The 22,415-nt window shown below is 40.0% G+C and overlaps 1 protein-coding gene across 1 annotated transcript in view; it reads right to left on the bottom strand.

Annotated features, from left to right (window-relative positions):
* The window catches only part of SLC2A13 (solute carrier family 2 member 13), a 288,312-nt gene that overhangs the window by 78,166 nt on the left and 187,731 nt on the right, over positions 1-22,415 (bottom strand). Inside the window, exons 5-6 of the mRNA XM_008140555.3 lie at positions 13,213-13,376; positions 6,811-6,931 (exon numbers count right to left, since the gene is read on the bottom strand). Coding sequence (XP_008138777.2) covers positions 6,811-6,931; positions 13,213-13,376 — 285 coding nt within the window. The remainder of the gene's footprint in view (positions 1-6,810; positions 6,932-13,212; positions 13,377-22,415) is intronic.

The raw sequence follows: 22,415 nt of genomic DNA, 5'->3' as shown, positions 1-22,415 counted from the left end.
ACTGAAATAAAGAATAATTTACAGGGATTCAACAGTAGGGTAAAGGATTTTGATAATCAAATCAACTAATTGAAATATGAGGAAGCAAAAAACACCCAATCAGAAGAGCAAAAAGAATCCAAAAATATGAAAATAGTGTAAAGAGCCTCTGGGACAATCTCAAGCATACCAACATTCACATTATGGGGGTGCCAGAAGAAGAGAGAGAGCAAGACATTGAAAACCTATTTGAAGAAATAATGACAGAAAAACTTCCCCTACCTGGTGAAAGAAACAGACTTACAAGTCCAGGAAGTGCAGAGAGTCCCAATCAAGGGGAACCCAAAGAGGCCCACACCAAGACAGATCATAATTAAAATGTTAAAGGGTAAAGACAAAGAGATTACCTTAAAAGGGTCAAGAGAAAAGCAGTAAGTTACTTACAAGGGAGTACCTTGTCAACTATCAGCTGATTTCCCAACAGAAACTATGCAGGCCAGAAGGGAGTGGTAAGAAATATTCAAAGTGATGAATAGCAAGGCCCTACAACCAAGATTATGCTACCCAGCAAAGCTATCATTGAGAGTTGAAGGTCAGACAAAGAGTTTTACAGACAAGAAAAACTAAAGGAGTTCATCATCACCAAACTAGGATATTCTTTAAGATGAGGAAGAAGAAGAAGAAAAAAAGATAAAAATATGAACAATAAAATGGCAATAAATACATACCAACAATTGAATCTAAAAATCAAAATAAATGAACAAGAAATCTAATGAACAAAATAAACTGATGAATAAAATAGAATCAGAGGCATGGAAACATGGAACAGACTGATGAATCTCAGAGGGACGGGAGGAGGGGGAACAGGAAGAGATTTACCAAAGAACTTATATGCATATATTCATTACCTATGGACACAGACAGGGTGGTAAAGGCCTGGGGTGGGGCAGGAACCGGGTGGTGGGGGGCAAGGGGGAACATCTGTAAAACTCTCAACAATAAAGATCTTTTTTTTAAAAAAAAGCATTACCTTTTCCCCAGTTAAAAAAATAAAAAGTACATGGAGAAAAAGCCAGTTACACTACATGTATCAACTGAAAAGCAGGGGAATAAAGAACACATTTGTGACATCAGCTCCCTAATAATATGGAATATCTAAGACATGCTAAGCTTTGAGACATTATCACCACTACACATTATGTCCTTCCACAGTTTAAAATAAATTTTCAAAGTTTACCTTCCAGAAATGATAGAGTCATCTATTTTACTGTCAAGAATTAAAAAAAAGAAAAAAAAAAAGAATAGTATTCTTTACCCTTGGGTTAAAATACAGATTATAGGCAATTGTGTAAAACATCTTTCTCTTCCACAAACTGAAATTTCCCTGAGGATGGGAACAATGGCTTATATATCTTTTATCTCTGAACAATAGAATATGGGGAAGATGTTATAGAATCTGTTTTCAATTACAAGGGGGGCATGATTTAGAAAGCACTACAACATGGGTGTGTGGCTTTGGCTAGGATAAGATGCATAAGATGGTTATTAAAACACAAAGTTTGTATAAAATAAGTAGCTCGGTAAATAATAGTGCTTTTTTTTTTCTTTTTGAAAATTTTTATTGAAAAGGACTTTTATTAGGGATATCCAATATATATGTATTCTAAGTCTTCACCTGAGGATAGGCTTAGACAGAGGGAGAAAGAAACATCGATGCTGGTCAGGGCTAAATAACAGTGCTTGTTTTTAATTGATTTTAGAGAGAGAGGAAGGGAAAGAAAAAGAAGGGAGAAAGGGAGAAAGGGGGGCAGAGGGGAGAGGGAGAGGAAGAGGGGGAAGGAGAGGGAGAGGGAAAGAGAGAGGGAGAGAGGGAGAGAGAGAGAGAGAGAGGGGGGAGAGAGAGAGAGAGAGAGAGAGAGAGAGAGAGAGAGAGAGAGAGAGAGAGAGAGAGATGAGAGAGAAATATCAATCGGTTGTTGCCTCCCGAATGCACCAGGGATCCAACCCGCAGCCTAGGAATGTGCCCTGACCTGGAATCGAACCGGCAACTTTCAGTGCATGGGAGGACTCAACCAACTGCGCCACACCGGCCAGGGCTACATAACAGTGTTTTTGATCATTCAATCACATGGGTTAGTGTTTCTATGAGAAATAACTTATTCCATGGGGGAGAAATAAACATGAATCAGTCTCTGGAATGGTTCTGAGATATTCTGATCATATTTCCCTCAAGCCCTGTTCGCATCATGACACAAACTATGACTAGAATCAATGGCTCCCAAAGAAGACGAAAATTCACATGTACTTTCCACAGAACAATAAATAGAAGATGCTATACATTTCCTGTGAAAAATCTGTGTCAAGAAATTATTGTCTTTTTTATCGCTGCTTTTGAGAAAAAAGAAACTTGCTCACTGAATGTGCCTCAAGGAAGATGATAAACCCACGTCTGACTACCACACTGCCAATCATTTTCTCATGGGGTTAATAAAAGGGTCAGACTATCTTCCCCATTGGAAGCAGTTGCCTCGTTTGCGCACAAAGAAACACACTGAGTTATAGGCAACTGCTCTGTGTCTACTCAGCTCCCTCTGTGGGGGTCCAGATAGACACACTTTTTGGAAAATAAGAAATCTCTCCTCGTCAGTGGAAGGCAGAACCAGTGTGAGTGACACCTAAAGAGAACAACGGTTGCAGTATACTATCTCCATGACTAGTTTCTTGGTCCGTGTCCCAAAACTTGTAACTTCTTCCTTGAAAGAATGAAAGGTAAGCTTAGAAGGGTGAAGAGAGTCCTCTCTAATCACGACAAGCTCCCAAGGCAGGAGTTAACGACCCAGTACTTACACTTCCGAGTGAGGCACCGCTCTTTCTATAAACGATTCCCCTGGAAGTCGGGGAATTGTTTATTCAGCTGCGATAGCCTGGGTAGAAAACACAAGATCTGAATATGGGATGCTGTCATTGAGGAGGCTTTGCAGGTCCTTGGCCAGAAGTCTAGCCATCGAGATAAAAAGGTCATGAAGAACTCAATGAATTGGCCCCATAACATAAGTGGCCAACTTCCTGCAAGAATCTCCCACCATCCTTCTATCCAGGTGTCAAATTCAGCTCTGGCTGTTTAAGTGCCAGCAAAAGACATATACAATTATTTGGAGATAAGGGTACATGATAAAGTTATGTGGGCTTTTGTTTCAACTAATTTTCCCTTTCAACCAATTTATGTATATTTCTCTTCATCTGTAATAGTTCTGTGGGAATTATTCAACAGATATTTATTAATATTAACCTCAAGGCATATTAGCCTGTACCATCAGGTCAAAAATAAATTAAAATAGGTAAATTTTAAATGAAATCCCTAAGCAGAAAACAAAATTTGAAAAACAGAACGTCTCAATTCATATATAATACTATAGTCATGGAATATCTAAGACATTGACTCTCATGGTCAAGTTGGGAAGAATTACTGGAAACAAATACGTTATCACCAGCATGCCAAATACTGGAACTAAAATAGGGGCTAATAGGGTTTCTGCACATCACCCTCCCTCCATCAACCTGTGACTTCTGTGCACCCCAACCCAGGGTCAGAGAAAAAGTTTGAAATCGACCTCTGATCATGTCAATCCCCTGCTTAAAACCCCTTAAGGGGATCATGTTCCTAGACTGAATATCAGAATCTCTGAGATGATCTCTGAGCTTCTACAGAACCTGGCACCGGCCTATTTTACCAGCCTTCTCTTATTCTTTTCAAACCATATTAGCTTCCTTCCAGTTCCCTGCTCTTGGCAAGTTCCTACTGTCTTTGCACCTGATTTTTCTTCTGTCTGGCATGTTCCTCTCCCTGTTTCAGAGTTCATTTCAAACATCCCATCCTTAGGATAATTTCTCTGAAAGATTACCCATCATCCCAATCTCATCTCCTATTATAGTCTTTGTTAAAAACAGCAATGACTATAATATTTATTGAGTGCTTATTATATACCCACACACTGTTTTAGGTGCTTTTGATATAATAATGTATCCTTATTTTAACCCTATGAGTAGGTGCTCGGTAAATTATTTTAATTGCACCCATCTGCACTTGAATCAATGAATGAAGAAGATGCGATGAAAACCCTAGGGCAAGGGTACATTGAAATTCTATAATTGTATTCTTTAGGAAACGTGTGTCTACTTTGAAGAGTTCTGTGGTAGTGATTTGCATATACTGAGATCGCACTTGTAAAAATGTAAAAAAATTTGAGGGAAGTGTTATGAAAGGTTTGAATCCTCTCATTAGAAAATATGTTTAACTGAATAAAGAAGGGAGAGTACAACAGCAATTTGAGAACGTGGAGCTGAAAGCCATATCAGGAGCATATGTGTGTATTCTTATTCACCCATATACTCCTCTATGTACTGGAGTTATTTCTCCTAGTCACAGTTGGTACCCGGTGACAACTTTGATTCAGGTGGCTGCACAGTTTCTATTCTATAGCAACTTGCATCCATGTTCATCTCTGTGCAGTTTCATCCGCTAAAAAGCAGATCTGAATGATATTCTTGAATAGTTCAGTTCACAAAAATCTAACCAGGCCTTGGAACAAAATATCATCAATTAGAAAACTAAAACATTCTAAAAAGGGGAAATTCTCAATGGAAATTATTTAGGATAGTCAATCTCTTGGGTTCAAAGACTTGAGTGAGTCCCAACCTACAAAACTTTTGGCCATAAATTACAACAGTGCCTGCTACACCATGTGTATTAATTGAATTAAAACAAAGAAGAACCAATGTTTCTGAAGCATTCAAGCTTCTAAAGTCTAATCTAGACAGAATGAATTACACAACTCATCACTACAGTCTATAGATTTTCACCCGTGAAGTGCTGAGTCAACGAGCACAGGGATTTCACTTTTATTAGGCAGAACTATATTACCTTCCAAAACAGAGAAAAACTGTTCTTAAGATAGATATTAAGCGCACTCTCCCTTTTAAATGTTTTATTTGCTCAATTTTCATATATGGATCATTCCCGGGGAAAGCATACCACCTACATTTATAGCATAACTATTTCTCATTTTACGGTCCCACAAACATGTCTCAACATGATTTAACAATACAATCAGTCCAGAGACTGCAGACATATTTTATAAAGTCACTCAGACTGCAAATACATACTGTCAAATTCCCACAAAGACTAGTATGTTACTCTGAAAAAAGGCACACCAGAAATCATTGTTTTTTTATACTTGCTGACTTCTAAAGGACATCTAAAAATTGGTCCTGTTTTAAAAAATAGCTTCTCACTTTTTTTATCAGGATAAAATAAGACTAGAACATTTCTCACTTCATTCCAGTTGTACACTGACATATTGGTAGGTGATAATAACTTAGAGGGATCAGGAGGGTTAATAGATTGATAATCATAAATTGCTGTGCAATGAGCTATCCTTTGAAAATACATATTTTTATTTAAACTTTATAAATCATTAAAAACATAGTTGTTTCTTTCCTGTATCAGAAATTCTTAAAACTTTTTTAAATACTCTCTGGCTGACTAAAAATTAATAGACCATTTACTCATTATTAATAAATTTATTAATACAATAATTTACCCATTGATTTGAGACTTATGTCCATCTAGTTGAGGCTGAAGAAATGTATGTATGTATGTATGTGTATATATATATATGTATGTGTATATATATATATATATATAAATATATATATATATATGTATTCCTCATCTGAAGGATTTTTTATTGATTTTAGAGAAAGAGGAAGAGAAAGAGGGAAAGGAGGGAGAGGGAGAGAGAGACAGAGAGAGAGAAGGGGAGAGGGAGAGAGGAAGAGAAGGAGAGAGAGAGAGAGAGAGAGAGAGAGAGAGAGAGAACCATTCATGTGAGAGAGAAACATCTATCAGTTGCCTCCCGCATGTGCCCCAACCTGGGATTGAACCCACAACCTAGCTATGTGCCCTGAACGGATTCAAAGCTGCAAGCTTTTGGTATATGGGACAATGCTCCAACCAACCAGGCTACCCGACCAGGGTGAAATGTTTTTTCAAGCTGGTCCTTCCTTGTTCTAGCCATTTGTTCCAAAGGGGTTGCTAGCCTTTTCAACCACTAAAATGAGGTAAAAAGAACTTTGAAACTCTGCTACCAAATATATTAACTGACCTGTTCAATCATTCATCTTTAATTCTTTCATTTTTGCATTCTTCAGTCTATCTGACCATTGATCCATTGCTACATCCATTTATCACATAGTGTGTACACCAATAGACTTAATGAGCTCTTAAACCTGTAGCTGGCCACTAGTACACATTTCACTCTCTTCTACCATTCTCTTTTCACCTTCTAATCCTCAGGAAGAACCCCAGTAGTGAGAGAGAACTTTCTTTTCTGCTTAAATGAATGAGGGGGTGCCTGTGGAACTCAGTGAAGACTGTTAGAATATCCAGATGGTAATCAACTTTAACAGACATGTACATCATGGCAAAGTTTCATTACTGATTAAAATGTAGATGTCACTGAGTCACATATGACCCAAAATAGTTTCCCAGTATTCCTGCTTAGATTCTGTATCAATCCCTACTTTTACTTCTCCCCCCAAAAAAATCACCAAAATTGTGTCTAACAACTCACTTTTCCTTAAACACTTTCACCTTCAGATCTTTACATGTACTCTACTGTCCCTTTTCCTGGTGGTCCCTTGCTACCAACTTTTCCACTTTCCACCTTCCCCATAAGCATGTTTCTACTCATCCCTCAAATTTTAGAAAAGCAAAAGCAAACAAACAAGTTTTCAGAGTTAGCTTGGGAAAGGCAATCATCACAGTCTCACCTGTATCTTGTGCAAGTAGCATTCTGACCTGACGGAGCTATTGGTTTAAAAGTGATGCGTGGGGAAACCTGGGCCGACAGCAGAAATCCCAAAGCAAGAATAATGAGTGCTACGGTGGTACCTAAAAAAAAAAAAAAAAAAAAGTTTTGCATTAGAGAATAGCTGACAATATTCTTCCAAAGCAGACTGAGTTTGACAAGACATATCTCTGAAAAATATCTTGATCTCTCTTCATTGTATTAAAAAAATTTGTCCTAAGAACAAATTATCAAAAAAACTCATTAGCACATCCATTGTGAGACATGTAGTTAAGGAGTAGATTGGTAATGATTTAAAAAAAAACCCACACAAAACAACAAAAACCAAAACAAAACAAAACAAAACAAAAAACCAAAACACCCCACAGCTTTCATTGCTGAGAGTCTCAAAATCCATTAGTGTAACCAACATTATTGAGTGCCTCACATGTCAGGAACTATGAAAGGTAAAAGATTTTCACAGTGTTTCTTGCATTGCGGAGAAAATTGTTCTAATGGCATTTGATCATAAGACCCAAATCAGTAGGCTAAAAAGTAATTAACTGAATATTTTAAGAGCACTTGAAATAGCATTTCTTATTAAAGAAAAGTAGCATTCTTTGAAGACTTTAAGATGCCAGAAATTATATTATAACACATGTATTCATTTCTCTTTGCTACTGATAATTGGAAGTGGAATATTTGTTTTTTATTTTAAGGTCTGGGAATGGTGATTATGTATATCACTTAAAAGGCTCATTTTTGAGAGACTTCTGATGGTAAATAAGAAAGTTTTCCAATGTCTGTCCACTGTTCCAACCTTGATGAGAATAAACAAAAAGGGCCATGCTCTAGCTTCATTTTTCTTGATAACTATTAGATGTTTTTTTAACACAGTTACCTCAAACAAATTATTAACAAAAATTGCTGATTGAAAAATAAATACTCTCTAGGTATGATGATTGACTTAGATGTAGCGAATTAGATTCAGAATAAGACTGATCAAACTGTCAGGTCACCTAAGGGCAGAAAGTCAGCCAGGGAGTATAAAAAAAAAAAAGTTTTATGACCTTCTGATACAGGAAAGGAATGACCAGGCTTTCAGTGATCTATGTAATGAAATAGGTTTCCTGATATCAACTATTAAGGTTTAAGGAAGAATGCTTATTGTCATAGTATAGCTCATTGCACAGTAAGTTATGATCAAATCTATTAACCCTCCTGATCCCTCTAAGTTATTATTATCTACCTAACCATGCTCCCACAGGAAGTGAAGTGTGTTGGATAAAGAGCATTTTCAAAAATACCTGAGATAACAAGTAACAGTAACTACCTGGTACAGGGCTTAGATTAGTAACACTTAAAAAATTATGTCCCTTCCCACCACTCTGATACAGCACACTCTGTGTGCATAAGTATCACCTGGCGAGCCTGTTCAAGTGCACATGCTCCAGACCCACCTTCAGAGATTCTAATTTTGTAGATCTGGGCTAGGGCACAAGAACTCCCCTTTCAAAAGCAGTACCAGCGATAATTCTGGTGGAGACCGCCTGTGAGTGATACTTTCAGAAATATTCCACTACCAAAATATCTGGGGGGAAATAGCACAGTGCTTCTAGCTTTCCTATTTATAAGCAATCAAGTTACATAGATATAAACCTTCTATTAAAAGAATCAAGAGGTTGTCATTAAGTTTGTAATATTTACAAGAAAGACCAGTTCTCTGCGCAAGCCTGAAAATACTGAAAGTCAGAACACCACAGAATGTCCTACATTTAAAATTATTCATGGACTTGGACTGTATGTTTTATATTTCTTCGCATAAACAGTTTCTTTGCTAAATAGTTTATTTGCAGTTATTTTTACAGAGTGAATACCTATTCGAAAATTATTTTGATACAAGCTGTCCTACTATTTTTAACCCAATATAATAAAAAGTTATAATAAAAACACAAAAGAAGGAGCAAAAGTGAATCAAGGGTTTAAAAATTCTAAGCTAATTTAAGAAATTTAAAATAGAACAGTGTTCTAGTACTTAGCTCTATCCTATCGAATAAAAGGGTAATATGCAAATTAACCATCACTCCATCACAAAGATGGTGGCGCCCATAGCCACAAGATGGCGGTGCCCAGTCCCCTCAGCCGCGCCAGAGTCCCCCAGTCCTGCAAGCACAGCATTGCACAGCAAGTTATGATATGGGGGGGTGGCTGCTGAGAGCAGGCAGCTTGAGTGGCTTGGCGGAATGCTTGCCTCGTTGCTGTGGCAACGAGGCAAGCATTCTGCCCTGGCCGTGGAGGGCTTCTGGGAAGCGGTCACAGAGTGGCCGGGGTCAGACGCTTGCTTCGTCACCGCGGCAACAAGGCAAGTGTCCTGCCGCGGCTGCGGAGGGCCTCTGGGCCACGGAGAGCCTCTGGGCAGCGAGCATGGAGCGGCCAGGCCCCGCAGAGAGCAGAGAACCATGGGGAGTGGGCCTAAGCCATCACGGCTCCTGGATTGGAGAGGGCTCCCCTGAGGGCTCCCAGATTGGAGAGGGTACAGGTCGGGCTGAGGGACCCACTACCCACCCCCATGCATGAATTTCGTGCACCAGGCCTCTAGTTACAATATAAAAAAATATACCTACAGACAAATGAATAAAACAAATGCATTGAAATAAAAATGACAAATCCAGAATGAACTGCCATCAGAAAGTGAAATAAACATCTATTTTGTGGGTCTCAGTGGAGTAATACTAACACAGTCGACCCTTTCTATCCATGCATTCTAAATCCATGGATTCAACCAAACAAGGATTGAAAATATTTGAAGTAATAAAGATACATGTGTTAGGCACAACTGAACATGTGTACAGACTTTCTTGTCATTATTCCCTAAACAATACGGTATAACAACTGCTTGTGTAGTGTTTACACTGTATCAGGTATTATAAATAACAAAGAGATGATTTAAAGTATACGGCAGGATGTACGTAGGTCAGACCCAAATACTACACCATTTCACATAAGGACTTAGCATCTACGGATTTCAGCATCTGAAGGGGTCCTGGACCAATCCCTGGCAGACACCGAGACGATTATACACTAGCAGCTTTTTAGCAGTGACTTTTCTTCTGAAGAGTGTAAACTTCCATTGGTCATTATGTTCTAGTGGGGCCTATTTAATTACAGTTAAAAACTAGAACTGCAAAAACAGCACTATTTCATCTATATGTGCAGGTAAAGAGGAGACCTGTGACAAAAACCCAGGCCCTCTCCTCCTAAACCACTGCAATTTCTACATCATTATTTTATTTTTAAATTTTTTAATTTAAGTTCTTTTTGTTTAAAGTATTACAATGTCTCCTCCCCCCCCCCCCCATTGACCTCTCCTCGGCTATATCATCACTTTAACTGGCCACATCACAAGGAAATCAGGTGCCCACATCATGGAAGAGCTGTCTCAAGCAGGAGGCATCACTGTTTGGCTTGGTCACGGATGGAGCTGGGATATTGGTGGTGTTGGTTAAAAAGAGAACATGGCAGGAAAGAAAGGTGCTTACAGGTTGTTCATGAGAAATTTCTTGGTCTCCCCACCAAATAACTGTCTTTTGGGGGGAGGGGAGTTAATCCTCGCCTGAGGATATTTTCCCATTGATTTTTAGAGAGAGTGGAAGGGCGGGGGAGAGACAAAAAGAAACAAGGATGAGAGAGAGAGAGAGAGAGAGAGAGAGAGAGAGAGAGAGAGACATCAATTGGTTGCTTCCTGCAGGCACCCTGTCCAGCCTGCCACCGAGGTACGTGCCCTTGACAGGAATTGAACCTGGGACCCTTCAGTTCGTGGGCCGATGCTCTATATCCACTGAGCCAAACAGGCTACCGGCAAATAACTGTCTTAATGCTTCCTCTGGACAGTGTGAACTTCCTTGGGGCAGAGGACCTACACTGAGTGGTGAAACGTGACACCAGCTGGAAGAGGTCAGGAAAGCCCCTGCATTTTGATGTTGCCAACTGACATCCCATTACAGTTAAAACAATGAAGACTCACTGGTGGGCAGTAATCAATGCTGTGATAGCCACACTGCTCTGGGCACTTTCCTCTCTGTCAGGCAGTGCTTTACATGCTGTGCATGTACAGGTGTGTTCAATCCTCATTACAATCCTGGGAAGCAGGGACTACGGTTAATCCCTGTTTACAAATGAGGAGATGGAAACTTGCTCAAAGTCACCTCATTCAAACCAAAACAGTCTGGCTCCACAGCACCTCAACACCCTGCAGAACTGAGGAGAAAGTGTCTCACTGGAATACCAGTGAAGAAACAGGGGCTGCTACAAAAGAGTGTTTTCTATGGATCTTGAAATCAGCAGTTTTCTCAGATATCAAAAGCCAATTCCTAAGTTGAAGAAAACCGGAAATTCTATTTTAAAAAAACAGACCTCTTAAGGGAGCAATATATGGAGACCCAGTCAAAAAGGAAGGATATCTATTTTAAAACTTTTAAAGTGGTTGTTATTTCTTCTTAGAGTTGACCTGAGCCTCAGGGGTTAGCAAATCCAATTTCCAACCAACCGTAGAAATGTATTTTTAGCACATCACTACCTGATGGTACTATCCTTTTTTTCTTTTTCTTTTCTTTCTTTTCTTTTTCTCTCTCTCTTTTTTTTATGTTTACCATCCTAAGGAAGCAGCCAAATACATTGTTGGATAGCTCTGAATATTAGAAATATTTTTCTTATATTAAGTACAAATCTATGTCCCCTAGACCCGTGGTCTGCAAACTGTGGCTTGCGAGCCACATGCGGCTCTTTGGCCCCTTGAGTGTGGCTCTTCCACAAAATACCATGGCCTGGGTGAGTCTATTTTGAAGAAGTGGCGTTAGAAGAAGTTTAAGTTTAAAAAATTTGGCTCTCAAAAGAAATTTCAATCGTTGTACTGTTGATATTTGGCTCTGTTTGCCGACCACTGCCCTAGACCATCTGCTAGAATAAGATTATCTATTAGCTCTCCCTTTAGACCTTTTTTCTAGGCAAACACTTCTGGCTTCTTCAACAGGTTTATAAATGTACTAGAGGCCCGGTGCACAAATTCATGTATGGGTGGGGATCCTCGGCCTGGCTGGCGATATCAAGGCTTATCTGGGGGCTGGCCAGTCAGAGGGAGGGACCCCAGGTGGTTGGCCAGCCAGCTGGGGGGAGGGGCCGCAGGAGGTAGGCTGTGGCAGTGCACTGACCACCAGGGGGAAGCTCCTGTGTTGAGTGTCTGCCCCCTGGTGGTCAGTGTGCATCATAGTGACTGGTCGACTGGTTGTTACAATTGTTCAGTCTAACGGTCACTTAGGCTTTTGTATAGATAGATGGTTTTTTAAACCTTCACTTGTCCCTCACCTTTCCTCACTTCCCCTCCGTTCCCTGTGTACCGTGGCTGTTGTGATTCCTTTGTCTCTCAATCAGTGTTTCCCACTCCTTCTCCCCAGTTGATACTACAGTTCAACCTACATTATTGGACTCTTACTAGTAAACAAGCACAGAGGGTGGATGCACTCCATGCCTCTTTCTGGGTTGAGTATGTGTTCTGAGTGCGAAACTAGGAATGTATTTTCTCATCAAATCTGGAACAAGGCCTGAAGCAGTTCCATTAGATTAATGCTTGAGGTATACGTATTTGGTTACAACAAAATTTAATTAATGCTGGCCCGGAAACTTTACATTTGAATGAGAAAATGTATTCTTACTCTAGGTAAATGTATAAAGGAACCAGTTGATGATAGCTAATAGACAAGTAGGAATATACCTGTATACATGGAAGAGATTATATATGCAACCATGTGAAGACCATGGCAAAGATGGGTCCCATCTGCCAGCTTGACAGAGAAATAATAAATGAAATGGGCAGAATTTAAAGACAGAGGATACTTGAAAGTGAGAAAGGCTTTGTTCTACTTAGCTGTCACCGAAAACAAACTTAACGAACCAGAATTTACTGTTGAAAGAGCTTGGAAGTGACATGCTCCAAATGTACTTTCATATTATTCCAAAATTTAGAAAGAAAAATCCTTTGTTAAAAAGTGAGTTCATGAATACCAAGTTTTTCAACCAAGGAAGAACAAAAAGCGATTATTTTTGTCACTTTTGTACCTTTGAGCAGAACTCAAAGTAACAGCAAAATGGTCCCCTCAGTAGATTTAAATTGTTTTTACAGTTCTGGTTATTACACATTCTAGTTTCTACTTACATATCAACATATTCTCTAAGTTCTCTTTAAAAAAAAACCACAAAAACTTTTTGTCTAGAAGAGCTCTACTGTTTGGCTAGAAACAGTATCTAAAACGCTACTGGTATTGTACTTTGGAAGGTTAAGTTGTTGTCATTAGAGGAAATGTAATAACTGAATCCTCATCCAGGCACCCACCTGCTAAACTTCCAAAGGTAAGCTTTCTGCGACCCACTTTCTCAACAAGCCAGACTCCCACGAGTGTGAAAATGAAATTTGTGAAGGCTGTAACGGAAGCCAGCCATATTGCGAGTCTGTCATCTTCAACGCCAGACATCTGCAGGATGGTTGCACTGTAGTACCTGTAAGGCAAGAACAAAACAGTTGTTGCTGATGGTTATTCAGGGAAACAGAGTTATTCATATAGAAAAATACTCAACTGACCTCAAACAAACCCTGACTAGCTACGGTAATAGCATGAAGTTAACATGCAAACTGTGTAGAGGACTATGATAGACTGTGTTCAGATAAATTTACTTTGACCTATGCATAATAACACTCAAGCAAGAGATAGAGGGCTGAAGGCTTCCAAAGTGGACTTTATGCCGGAAGCAAGTTCCAGCATGTCATAATTGGAAATTTCATGAAAAGGTTGACGGAACTTGGGGACTCAACAAGGGCTGAGTCACATATGTTATCGCCTGTTGGAATGGCTAAAGGCATTTCCCCAAACCTGAAAAGGATGATTGTTTGCTGCCAGACAGCTCAGGGCATCTTAATCTACATGTTATTGCGTCCTATTGGCCAAACACCTCAACAGCCGTAGGCTATTCCCCAATCTGACAATGCTTCTGTATGAAACCTAACCTTTGAAGTGTGTATCTCCACCTTGCCTTAGGACAGTGGTCGGCAAACCTCGGTTTGTTGACTAATGAGTTTGCCGACCACTGGGATAGGGGCTTAATCACAAGGAACAACAACAGCCTGTAATTATTGGAATCGAGAGTCTAGGTCAGTAGTCCACAAACTCAAAGGTAGGTCAAGTTCCCCTCATCCAATTTACAACCCCACTTAAGCTGCCTGTGGCGGCTTCTGCATTTGAATGGCCTATCCTTGAAAATCTCACCAGCCGCAGTTTGCCGACCACTGCCTTAGGACAATATGTGTTAATAAAAAGCAAGGGGTCCTGAGACAAGGAGAACCTGATTTCTTCAGCCAGGCTCCTCTGACCCCCAAAGCCCTTCAAAATTATCTTTCGTCTCTGGATTCTTACTTCAGTTACACGCAGCCTTTCTCCAGATTGCTGAACCCTTCTTAATGCTGGAACAAGAACCCCAGCATTAATGGCATCCCGAACTGGGGCTTCCTGAACCCTTGCAGCACCAACATTAATGGTGCCCAATGTGGGGCTCAAACCCACGACCCTGGGATTAAGAGTCCCATGCTCTACCAACTGAGCTACTTTAACCCACAATGAGGGACAGGGGCAGCTGGTAGTTTCACTGAAACTCTCATGAATAAGCTCCAAGTCCACTGAATGAACGAGGAGTCATCAAAACTGAGCAATTATGTACTTAAAAGAATAGAGACTCGCTGCATATAAAAATTTGTTTTTTGCCATCCTATTCCATTAAATTACAGAGTATTCACAATGTGTTAAGGATAAAAACAAATACACTACACATAATGATTTTTCCAAATAGAGCCATACACAAAACAGATTTCAATGTTTTCATTTTCTACAATAAAATCACAAATATGCAAGTGTTAAATTAAGGGATAGAAAGAGGAGTAGTATCAAGCAAAGTAAGTTGGCGAGTGTCAGAATTTTATTTAAAATGTAAAACGTTTCCTAGATAGCTTAGGTGATAGGTTAGGTGACCTAATCATCCACTTTTCCTAGATGATAGGTTAGGTGACCTAATCATCCACTCATTTTTATATTTATTTATTGAGTACCCGCTGTTTAAGTTGTGTGAGATATTAAATCCCACAGAGATGTTATGAGACCTGTTATTGCCCTCAAGAAGTTTGCAATTTGGTATAAGGAAATGAAATGGAAATAAATTTACTATCACAAGGTATTAAACTCACAATATGGGATAAAGGACAGAGCAAACTATTTTATTTGATATTTTCCAGAGAAGTAATGCTTGAGTTGAGTTTTGGAAGAATTCACAGGGCTTTGCTGCAGGTATGATGATCTGGCAGGACACTCACTGGTGATGAAGGAAATGACTTGTACAAAGGAAAAAACTGCAAAATGCTATATGCAAGGATCACAGAAGGTGAGAACGCTACCTTGGCTGAACATAGGTGCAAAGAAAAGGGAGGAGTGTGACATGGGGCAGTAGCAGGAGCTCCTGTTTTGGAGGCCTTGACTGCCATGCTACATGTTTGGGCTTTTATCTATAGTCCCTGGAAATCATAAAATGGACTTTAAAGAGAACGCAATTAAATCTGTTCTATCAAAAGATCACTCTAATGATAGCCACACAGGCTGACTGGAAGCAGAATGAAACAAAGATACCTGTTTTGAAGCATTTTATTTCAGTTCAGTACACTGGCAGCAGGCACCTATAGATTAATGGGAAATGCAATGGCCTTCTATCTCCCAGACAGCAAGAATTGCAACGTCCACCCACACTAAATCTTTTCCTAGATGGAGTGCCTTGAGATTCATCTTCATCTTTTTCTCTTTAACATCAGTAAATGTGTTAGTTTTTTATTTCAGCCATAACAAATTACCACAAGTTTAGTGGCTTAAAATTTAAGCCTTAAATCAACACAAATTTATTATCTAACAGTTCTATAGGTTAGAAATCTGATACTTTTTTTTTTTTTTTTGTCAAAAGTGACATCAAAGGTGTCAGCAGAGTCTTCCTTTCTGGAGACTCCGGGATACAGGTTTCCTTGCCTTTTCCGGGTTTTGGAAGTCTCCTGCATAGCCTGGCTTGAGAGGACCCTTCCTCAATCTTCAAAGCTAGCAAAGGTAGGTCAAGTTCCCCTCATGTCACTTCACCCTGCTGTTCTCCTCTGCACTTGAAGATCACATTGGGCTAACCCAGATTACCAGTAGGATCTCCTTATTTCAAGGTAAACTGATTAGCAGATTTAACGCAATCCGCAGCCTTCATTTCCTTTTGCCATGTAATGTAACATACTCACAGGCTGTGGAGATTCCCATGTGTACATTCTGGGGTGGGAGACCTATTCTGCCTGTCACGTAAAGGTTCTAATAAACAAAAGGCCAATAGCCAGAATGAGAAGGTGAGGAACGAAGGCAAGGACATTCACTTAAAGCAGGCATGGGCCATTTGGATATTTATAACATCATTTACAAGCCATACAAAATTATCAACTTAAAAATTAGCCTGCTATATTTGATCAAACATTTTATTAACTCACCCCTAATGCCTTGGCAGGGCCAGACCAAATGATTTTGCGGGCCTTGTACGGCCCCTGGGCCAGGCGTTCCCCACCCCGGACTTAAAGGATAATCAGTTCCAGAAAAATTCAGGCAGTACTTATATTCTCTTTCATATGGACAGGGAATGAGATATCTAGGTCAGAATAATTGACGAATCTAGTTTTTAAAAGTTAGGTGATGGATTAGTGAAAAGATACATATTCAAAAAGTATGAATCCCCATGTTTTCGTAAATGATGCTATGGGACAACCATTTATGAAATCGGCTACCACCATATTTATAACCTTCTACGCCTTTATGTAGTTGTTTGTATTTTCAAAGGAATGGGTACACATTCAAAAGTTGCACAAAGCAAAAGAGAATCGTCTTCATAAAGGTCAATGTGAACAACAGAAAAAGGCTTTCTTTCCTTTCCAGACTCCAAGTAGGGATGCCTTCTCTTTTTAACATCATTTTATAATACCCATCAGACAAAACTATCATCTTCAAAGATTTCCCTGGACAACCTTTGGTCATCTCACACACGCCATCTCTTTCCCAGAGTGCAGTTGAAAGGCCTAGCTAGGGCAGTGTGCGCCCATAAAGGCCGGCTTCATTTGTCTCTGTAGACGTCTAAGAACAGAAAAGGCCGGGCTTGATGTGCATTGCTCTCAGAGATTATGTGAGACCCAGCTTCCAGTCCTGAATTTTAAATCTGAGTAGAACAAAATGGCTCTAGAAAACATAGAGGCATTAGTAATGGCAATCTATCCTAATGGTGACTTTTAACTAGCAATAAGAGAATACACATGGGCATTTTAAATGCCTGGCAAAATACACATTTTACGATCCAATGCATTTCCTATGAATTTCTGAAAACAGGTTTTCCCCCCACATCTTCCTGAAGCTACAGCCTGCCTTTTTCACTATTGCCAGTGTAACAGAGTTTAACAGCAAGAATCAGGTACTCAATAATTGTTTATTGAATTAATTGAATTTATCTATCACCAACTTTCAAAAAGGAATTAAGGATATTTATAATAAAAAAAACACATTATAGAAGCAATAAAACAAAAATTAAACAATGATATGAGAAAGAGAGTATTTACATGACAATAATTATATGAAAACTTTAGCTGCATAAGCACTACAAGCTAGCTCTGAAATTGCTGGCAGCCAAGGCAAAATAGTAAATGATCATTTTATCTGTCTGACAAAACAAAACTTATCAGTTCATGAAAAAGACAAACTTTTTCTGACATGAAAGTATGAAGACTTTAATTTCATGAATGAAAGAGATATGTAATATACTTGTCCTGACACCAACAGCCACTCTAAGACGAATTAACAACTGAAATTTTGTCATCATTATTTTAATTCATGGGGCACAAAAGTGATATGTTCTAGCAGTGTTGCAGATAGCTTCCAAATAGAAACTCCTCTATGAATCTTGCATTGATTATCTTTTGGGTCATGTCCATACTTGGGATAAAGACCAAATCAAATGAGAAGACTGGAAGTTCCAGGGCTTAGCTTATTATAAGCCCTGAAAGATTCCCATTTTCTAAGTTATGTTGTTCAGCTCTTTTAGCTTCTAATTTATAAATACATTATTTGTGCCATACGCCAATGTACACTGACTACAGATTTAAAAAGTCATTCTAATAAAAGATGTTCTTTTAACTCAAAAAGTTAGATTTTCCTATTGGGATGGTGTTTATACAGTCAACAACATAGAAAACTATGGAAATTACATCAACAATTTTAAGAGAAAAATATTTCACACAAATACAAATGTCTTAAAAATAGTTTTAAAATGATTAAAATTTTCATATCTATTTTATGCACTAGAGGCCCGGTGCACGAAATTCGTGCACGGAGGGGGGTTGTCACTCAGCCCAGCCTGTACCCTCTCCAATCTGGGACCCCTCGAGGGATGTCCGACTGTGGGATCGGGCCTAAACGGGCAGTCGGACATCCCTCTCACAATCCAGGACTGCTGGCTCCCAACTGCTTGCCTGCCTGCCTTCCTGATTGCCCCTAACCGCTTCTGCCTGCCAGCCTGATCACGCCCTAACCATTCCGCTGCCAGCCTGTTTGCCCCCAACTTCCCTCCTCTGCCGGCATGGTCACTCCTAACTGCCTCTCCTTCAGGGTTGATCACCTCTCAACTGCCCTCCCTTGCAGCCCTGGTCCCTCTCAACTGCCCTCCCTTGCAGGCCTGGTCCTTCTCAACTGCCTCCCTTGTAGGCCGGGTGCCTCCCAACTGCCCTCTCCTGCTGGCCATCTGGGGTGGCCATCTTGTGTCACCATGGGGGCAGGATCTTTGACCACATGGGGGCAGCTATATTGTGTGTTGCAGTGATGATCAATCTGTATATTACTCTTTTATTAGATAGGATAGAGGCCTGGTACGGGGTGGGGGCCAGCTGGTTTGCCCTGAAGGGTGTCCCGGATCAGGTCGGGGTTCCCTTGGGGTGTGGGGTGGCCTGAGCAAGGGGCCTGTGGTGGTTTGCAGGCCGGCCACGTCCCCTGGCAACCCAAGCAGAGGCCCTGGTATCTGGAATTTATTTTCCTTCTACAATTGAAACTTTGTAGCCTGGAGTGGAGCCAAGCCGGCAGCCATTTGTGTTGGGGTTATAATTGAAACTTTGTTGCCTTAAGAGGGTGAGCCCGGTCAGGCCAGGGTGTGCAGAAAGCTTTGCTTCCTCTGTTGCCGGCGGCAACCCTGGCCTGCTCTCTCAAGCTCCATTCTGCTACCATTTGTTTGAATTTGTTTACCTTCTATAATTGAAACTTTGTAGCTTGAGTGGAGGCTTAGGCCTGGCAAGGGCAGGTGGAAAGCTTGGCTTCCTCTGTTACCTAGGAAACCTTGCTCTCTGTGGCTGTAGCCATCTTGGTTTGGGTTAATTTGCATACCCGCTCTGATTGGGTAGTGGGCGTGGCTTGTGGGTGTGTCGGGGGTATGGTCAATTTGCATATTTGTCTATTATTAGATAGGATTTTGTACATTGAGAAAACCTCTGTGTATTAGATGTAAGTCGTAAGCCAAAAATAAAAATTACAAAGCAGAAATTAGGATTTCATGTATATCATACGTATTTTGAGCTAACATACCAGCCAACTGTACCATACCATTCTTATATCAAGTAGTGATCCAAAAATCATAGTAATCCTCAGAGAGTTCATTATTGATCACATTTAATATATAACATAATTTTCCTAAGTGTTCCAATGTGATCTTCTTCCATCTCAGAGACCAGTCCTCTCATTCTGGCTTCACACCTCTGGAAAACTCAGGAGAAATCATGCCTCACACAGCTTACCCTGCCAGTATGCATCCCCAAGAACAATGACAGAAGCTCTCCAGTTGCCAGGTTCACTTACTAATTTTTTTCTATAAAATATACCCCCACAGGATATTGGACATTTGAGACTTAATGCAGGCTCACATTTCTCATTTGCTGAATTGCATGCATATTAAATCAGGTGTATTTGTTGCCAAACCTGCTTATGCCTATCATTGTAATTATGTAATTTAATCAGATAATACATAGATCAATAAAACGTAAGATGCTAAAAAGACAGTTGTATTAAAATTAAAAGTGCATGCTTTGAAAATAATAAATAAAAGTAAATTGTTTTTAAAAAGTATGTGAGTAACATAATACAAATGGGGATAAAATGAAAAAGTCTGAAGATTCTGCCCTTGGGTTTCTTCTCAAGTATCTTTCAGTTCTTGATCTATTTGAAAGAAACTAAACCTGGAATTCATAGATGACAATATTGAAGGAGGTTTATGTAAAAAAAAATTCTGTAAGTTCAAGTAGTGGATATGATGAATTCAAATACAACTGAAATTAAAATGTTGAAAGTATATAATGCAATATTTCCTCATAACTGTCTTTTTGAGTTAACTAAAGTGCCAATCCTAATCGTGTCAGCTAAGAGGGCTTTCACCAGGCTTCGTCATGTCTCACATGCTGCTTATCGCCGTGACAAGCAGGAGTCCAGGACTCAGGTCATTTATTTCCACACGAACTTGCAGAGTCTAATTTGACTCCATCTTCCTCTCGCCTCACCCACCCCTCCCACACTCTCACGGTGCGCCCCGTGCACCAAGTCCGCACATGAGGGCACCACCTTCTCACAGCTCAGACGTGGAGTCCAGGCTGTTTTTCTCTCATGTCCTATATACCTTAGGAAAGGAAGGAAATGAGCTGCACCAGACCATCCTCGAACCCTCCTTCTTGAGCTCTTGGCCTACTTTCTGGTTACTCCTCATTCAGTGGCGATTTCAGTCCTTCATAATTTTCTTCTCCACTCCTAGCCCTGTATCATGATTCTTGGTGAGAGTTGCATCAATGTAGTCCATCCAGACAACACATGAACCTCTTAACAGCTCTACCTCCAAAATCCTTCAAGTTTCCCAGTCTCTGACCGGCACTACCTACCCTCACGACTCACTTGAGTTCCTCCACTCACACAATTCTTCACTCTCATGGAGACATTAAGCCACACATACACTCTACTTCTTTTTAGTTTCCCATCATCACCTATGTCTTCCCCTTTCCCGTAACTTAGGTAGTTTAGACATCCCAAACCAGGGCTTCTTAGGTAGTGGTTTATTACAGAATCACCTGGAAGGCCTGCTAAAACACAGATTGCTGAGCTGAACCCTGAGTCTCTGATTCTAGGACCAAGAATTTGCATTTCCAACAAGATTCCAGGTGATGCTGACAACTCTTCTCCACACCATGACAATTACTTTCTTTCACCATTCTCAAATACCTGGGCCTCTTCCCCTTTTGCTATATTCATGCCATAAATGCCAACCCTGCTCATTTATACCCAGGGATTCTCCCACTGTGCATGTACAGCTAGCAGCTGAAAAGGCTCTGGGCAAAAACACACAAATTGACCTCACTTCAAATTCTCTAAGATGCACACTCTACACAAAGGATAATTTCATAGCCTCTCCTTTCCACTGTCCCCATCTATCCAGCCTCAGGGGAAATTCTGTCTAACATTCACTGAGAAAGTGTGAGCCATCAGCGGGGTACTCCCTCATCTCACCAGCACCAAATCTACCAATCTACCTGATCATCTCTGCATCAATTCATGGAAAATTGGTCAGCACTCAAATATTTTCCTTCTTAAGTCCTCTTCAATGTTTGCTTCTGGAATTTATTACTCTCTCCTTCTGCTTTTCCTCAGCATTTTATCTGTGCCTTTCTTACAAGATGCATCACTTTCCCCTCTAATATTAGACATACTTTAATACACATTGTATTCCTCTAGACTATAAATTCCCCCAAGCAATGTGTGATTCACCTTTGCAACTGCCAAAGCAGGCTTCTGCCTATATTTTTAGACACTTAGTGAATGCTTATTTAAATGAATGAATGGATGGAACTTTCATCTCTTTTTTGCCTTTAAGATATAGTCCAGATACCATAAAACTTATCTTTTAAATGGGAGAATTCAATAATTTTTAGTACATCCATGACTAAACTTAACCTCTTAAATAATTATAATAGTTAATATTTAAAAAGCATTCAAATAATTCGTGTTTAAAGAAACAAAAAGGCCCTGGAGTAGGGTAGGAGGGAAGGGGCGAGGGCTGTGTTTTGAATGGCTTAGTTTCCACATTCCTCACCACCACGCTTTCCTGATTCAGCCACACGCCTTTCTACCCCGTGACCAGCCTTGACTTCCCAGGTTCCCTCGGTGAAGAGAGCATTAAAAATGACTTGTGAGCTTTTTTATTCAAACAATGATACAAACTAGTCTTTGTTTCCATCATTTCCTGTCCCTCTAGCTCTAAGTTGTGCCATCTAATGCCTCATTAAAGCAAACAAGAGGGAAAAAAGTGCCAGTCTATTTAAAATTCTTCTCAGGAGGTTTAAGAACCTGAGCGAGAAAAAAGGGCAGGTCATGGCATTTACTTTATGAAAAACACTGCTCTCGGCACTATCCAAAGGGAATACAG

Source organism: Eptesicus fuscus, chromosome 7 (genome assembly GCF_027574615.1).
Source record: "Eptesicus fuscus isolate TK198812 chromosome 7, DD_ASM_mEF_20220401, whole genome shotgun sequence".
Taxonomy (NCBI): Eukaryota; Metazoa; Chordata; class Mammalia; order Chiroptera; family Vespertilionidae; genus Eptesicus; species Eptesicus fuscus.
The sequence above is the reverse complement of the archived record's forward strand: the minus strand, read 5'-3'. Positions and strand labels throughout refer to the sequence as shown.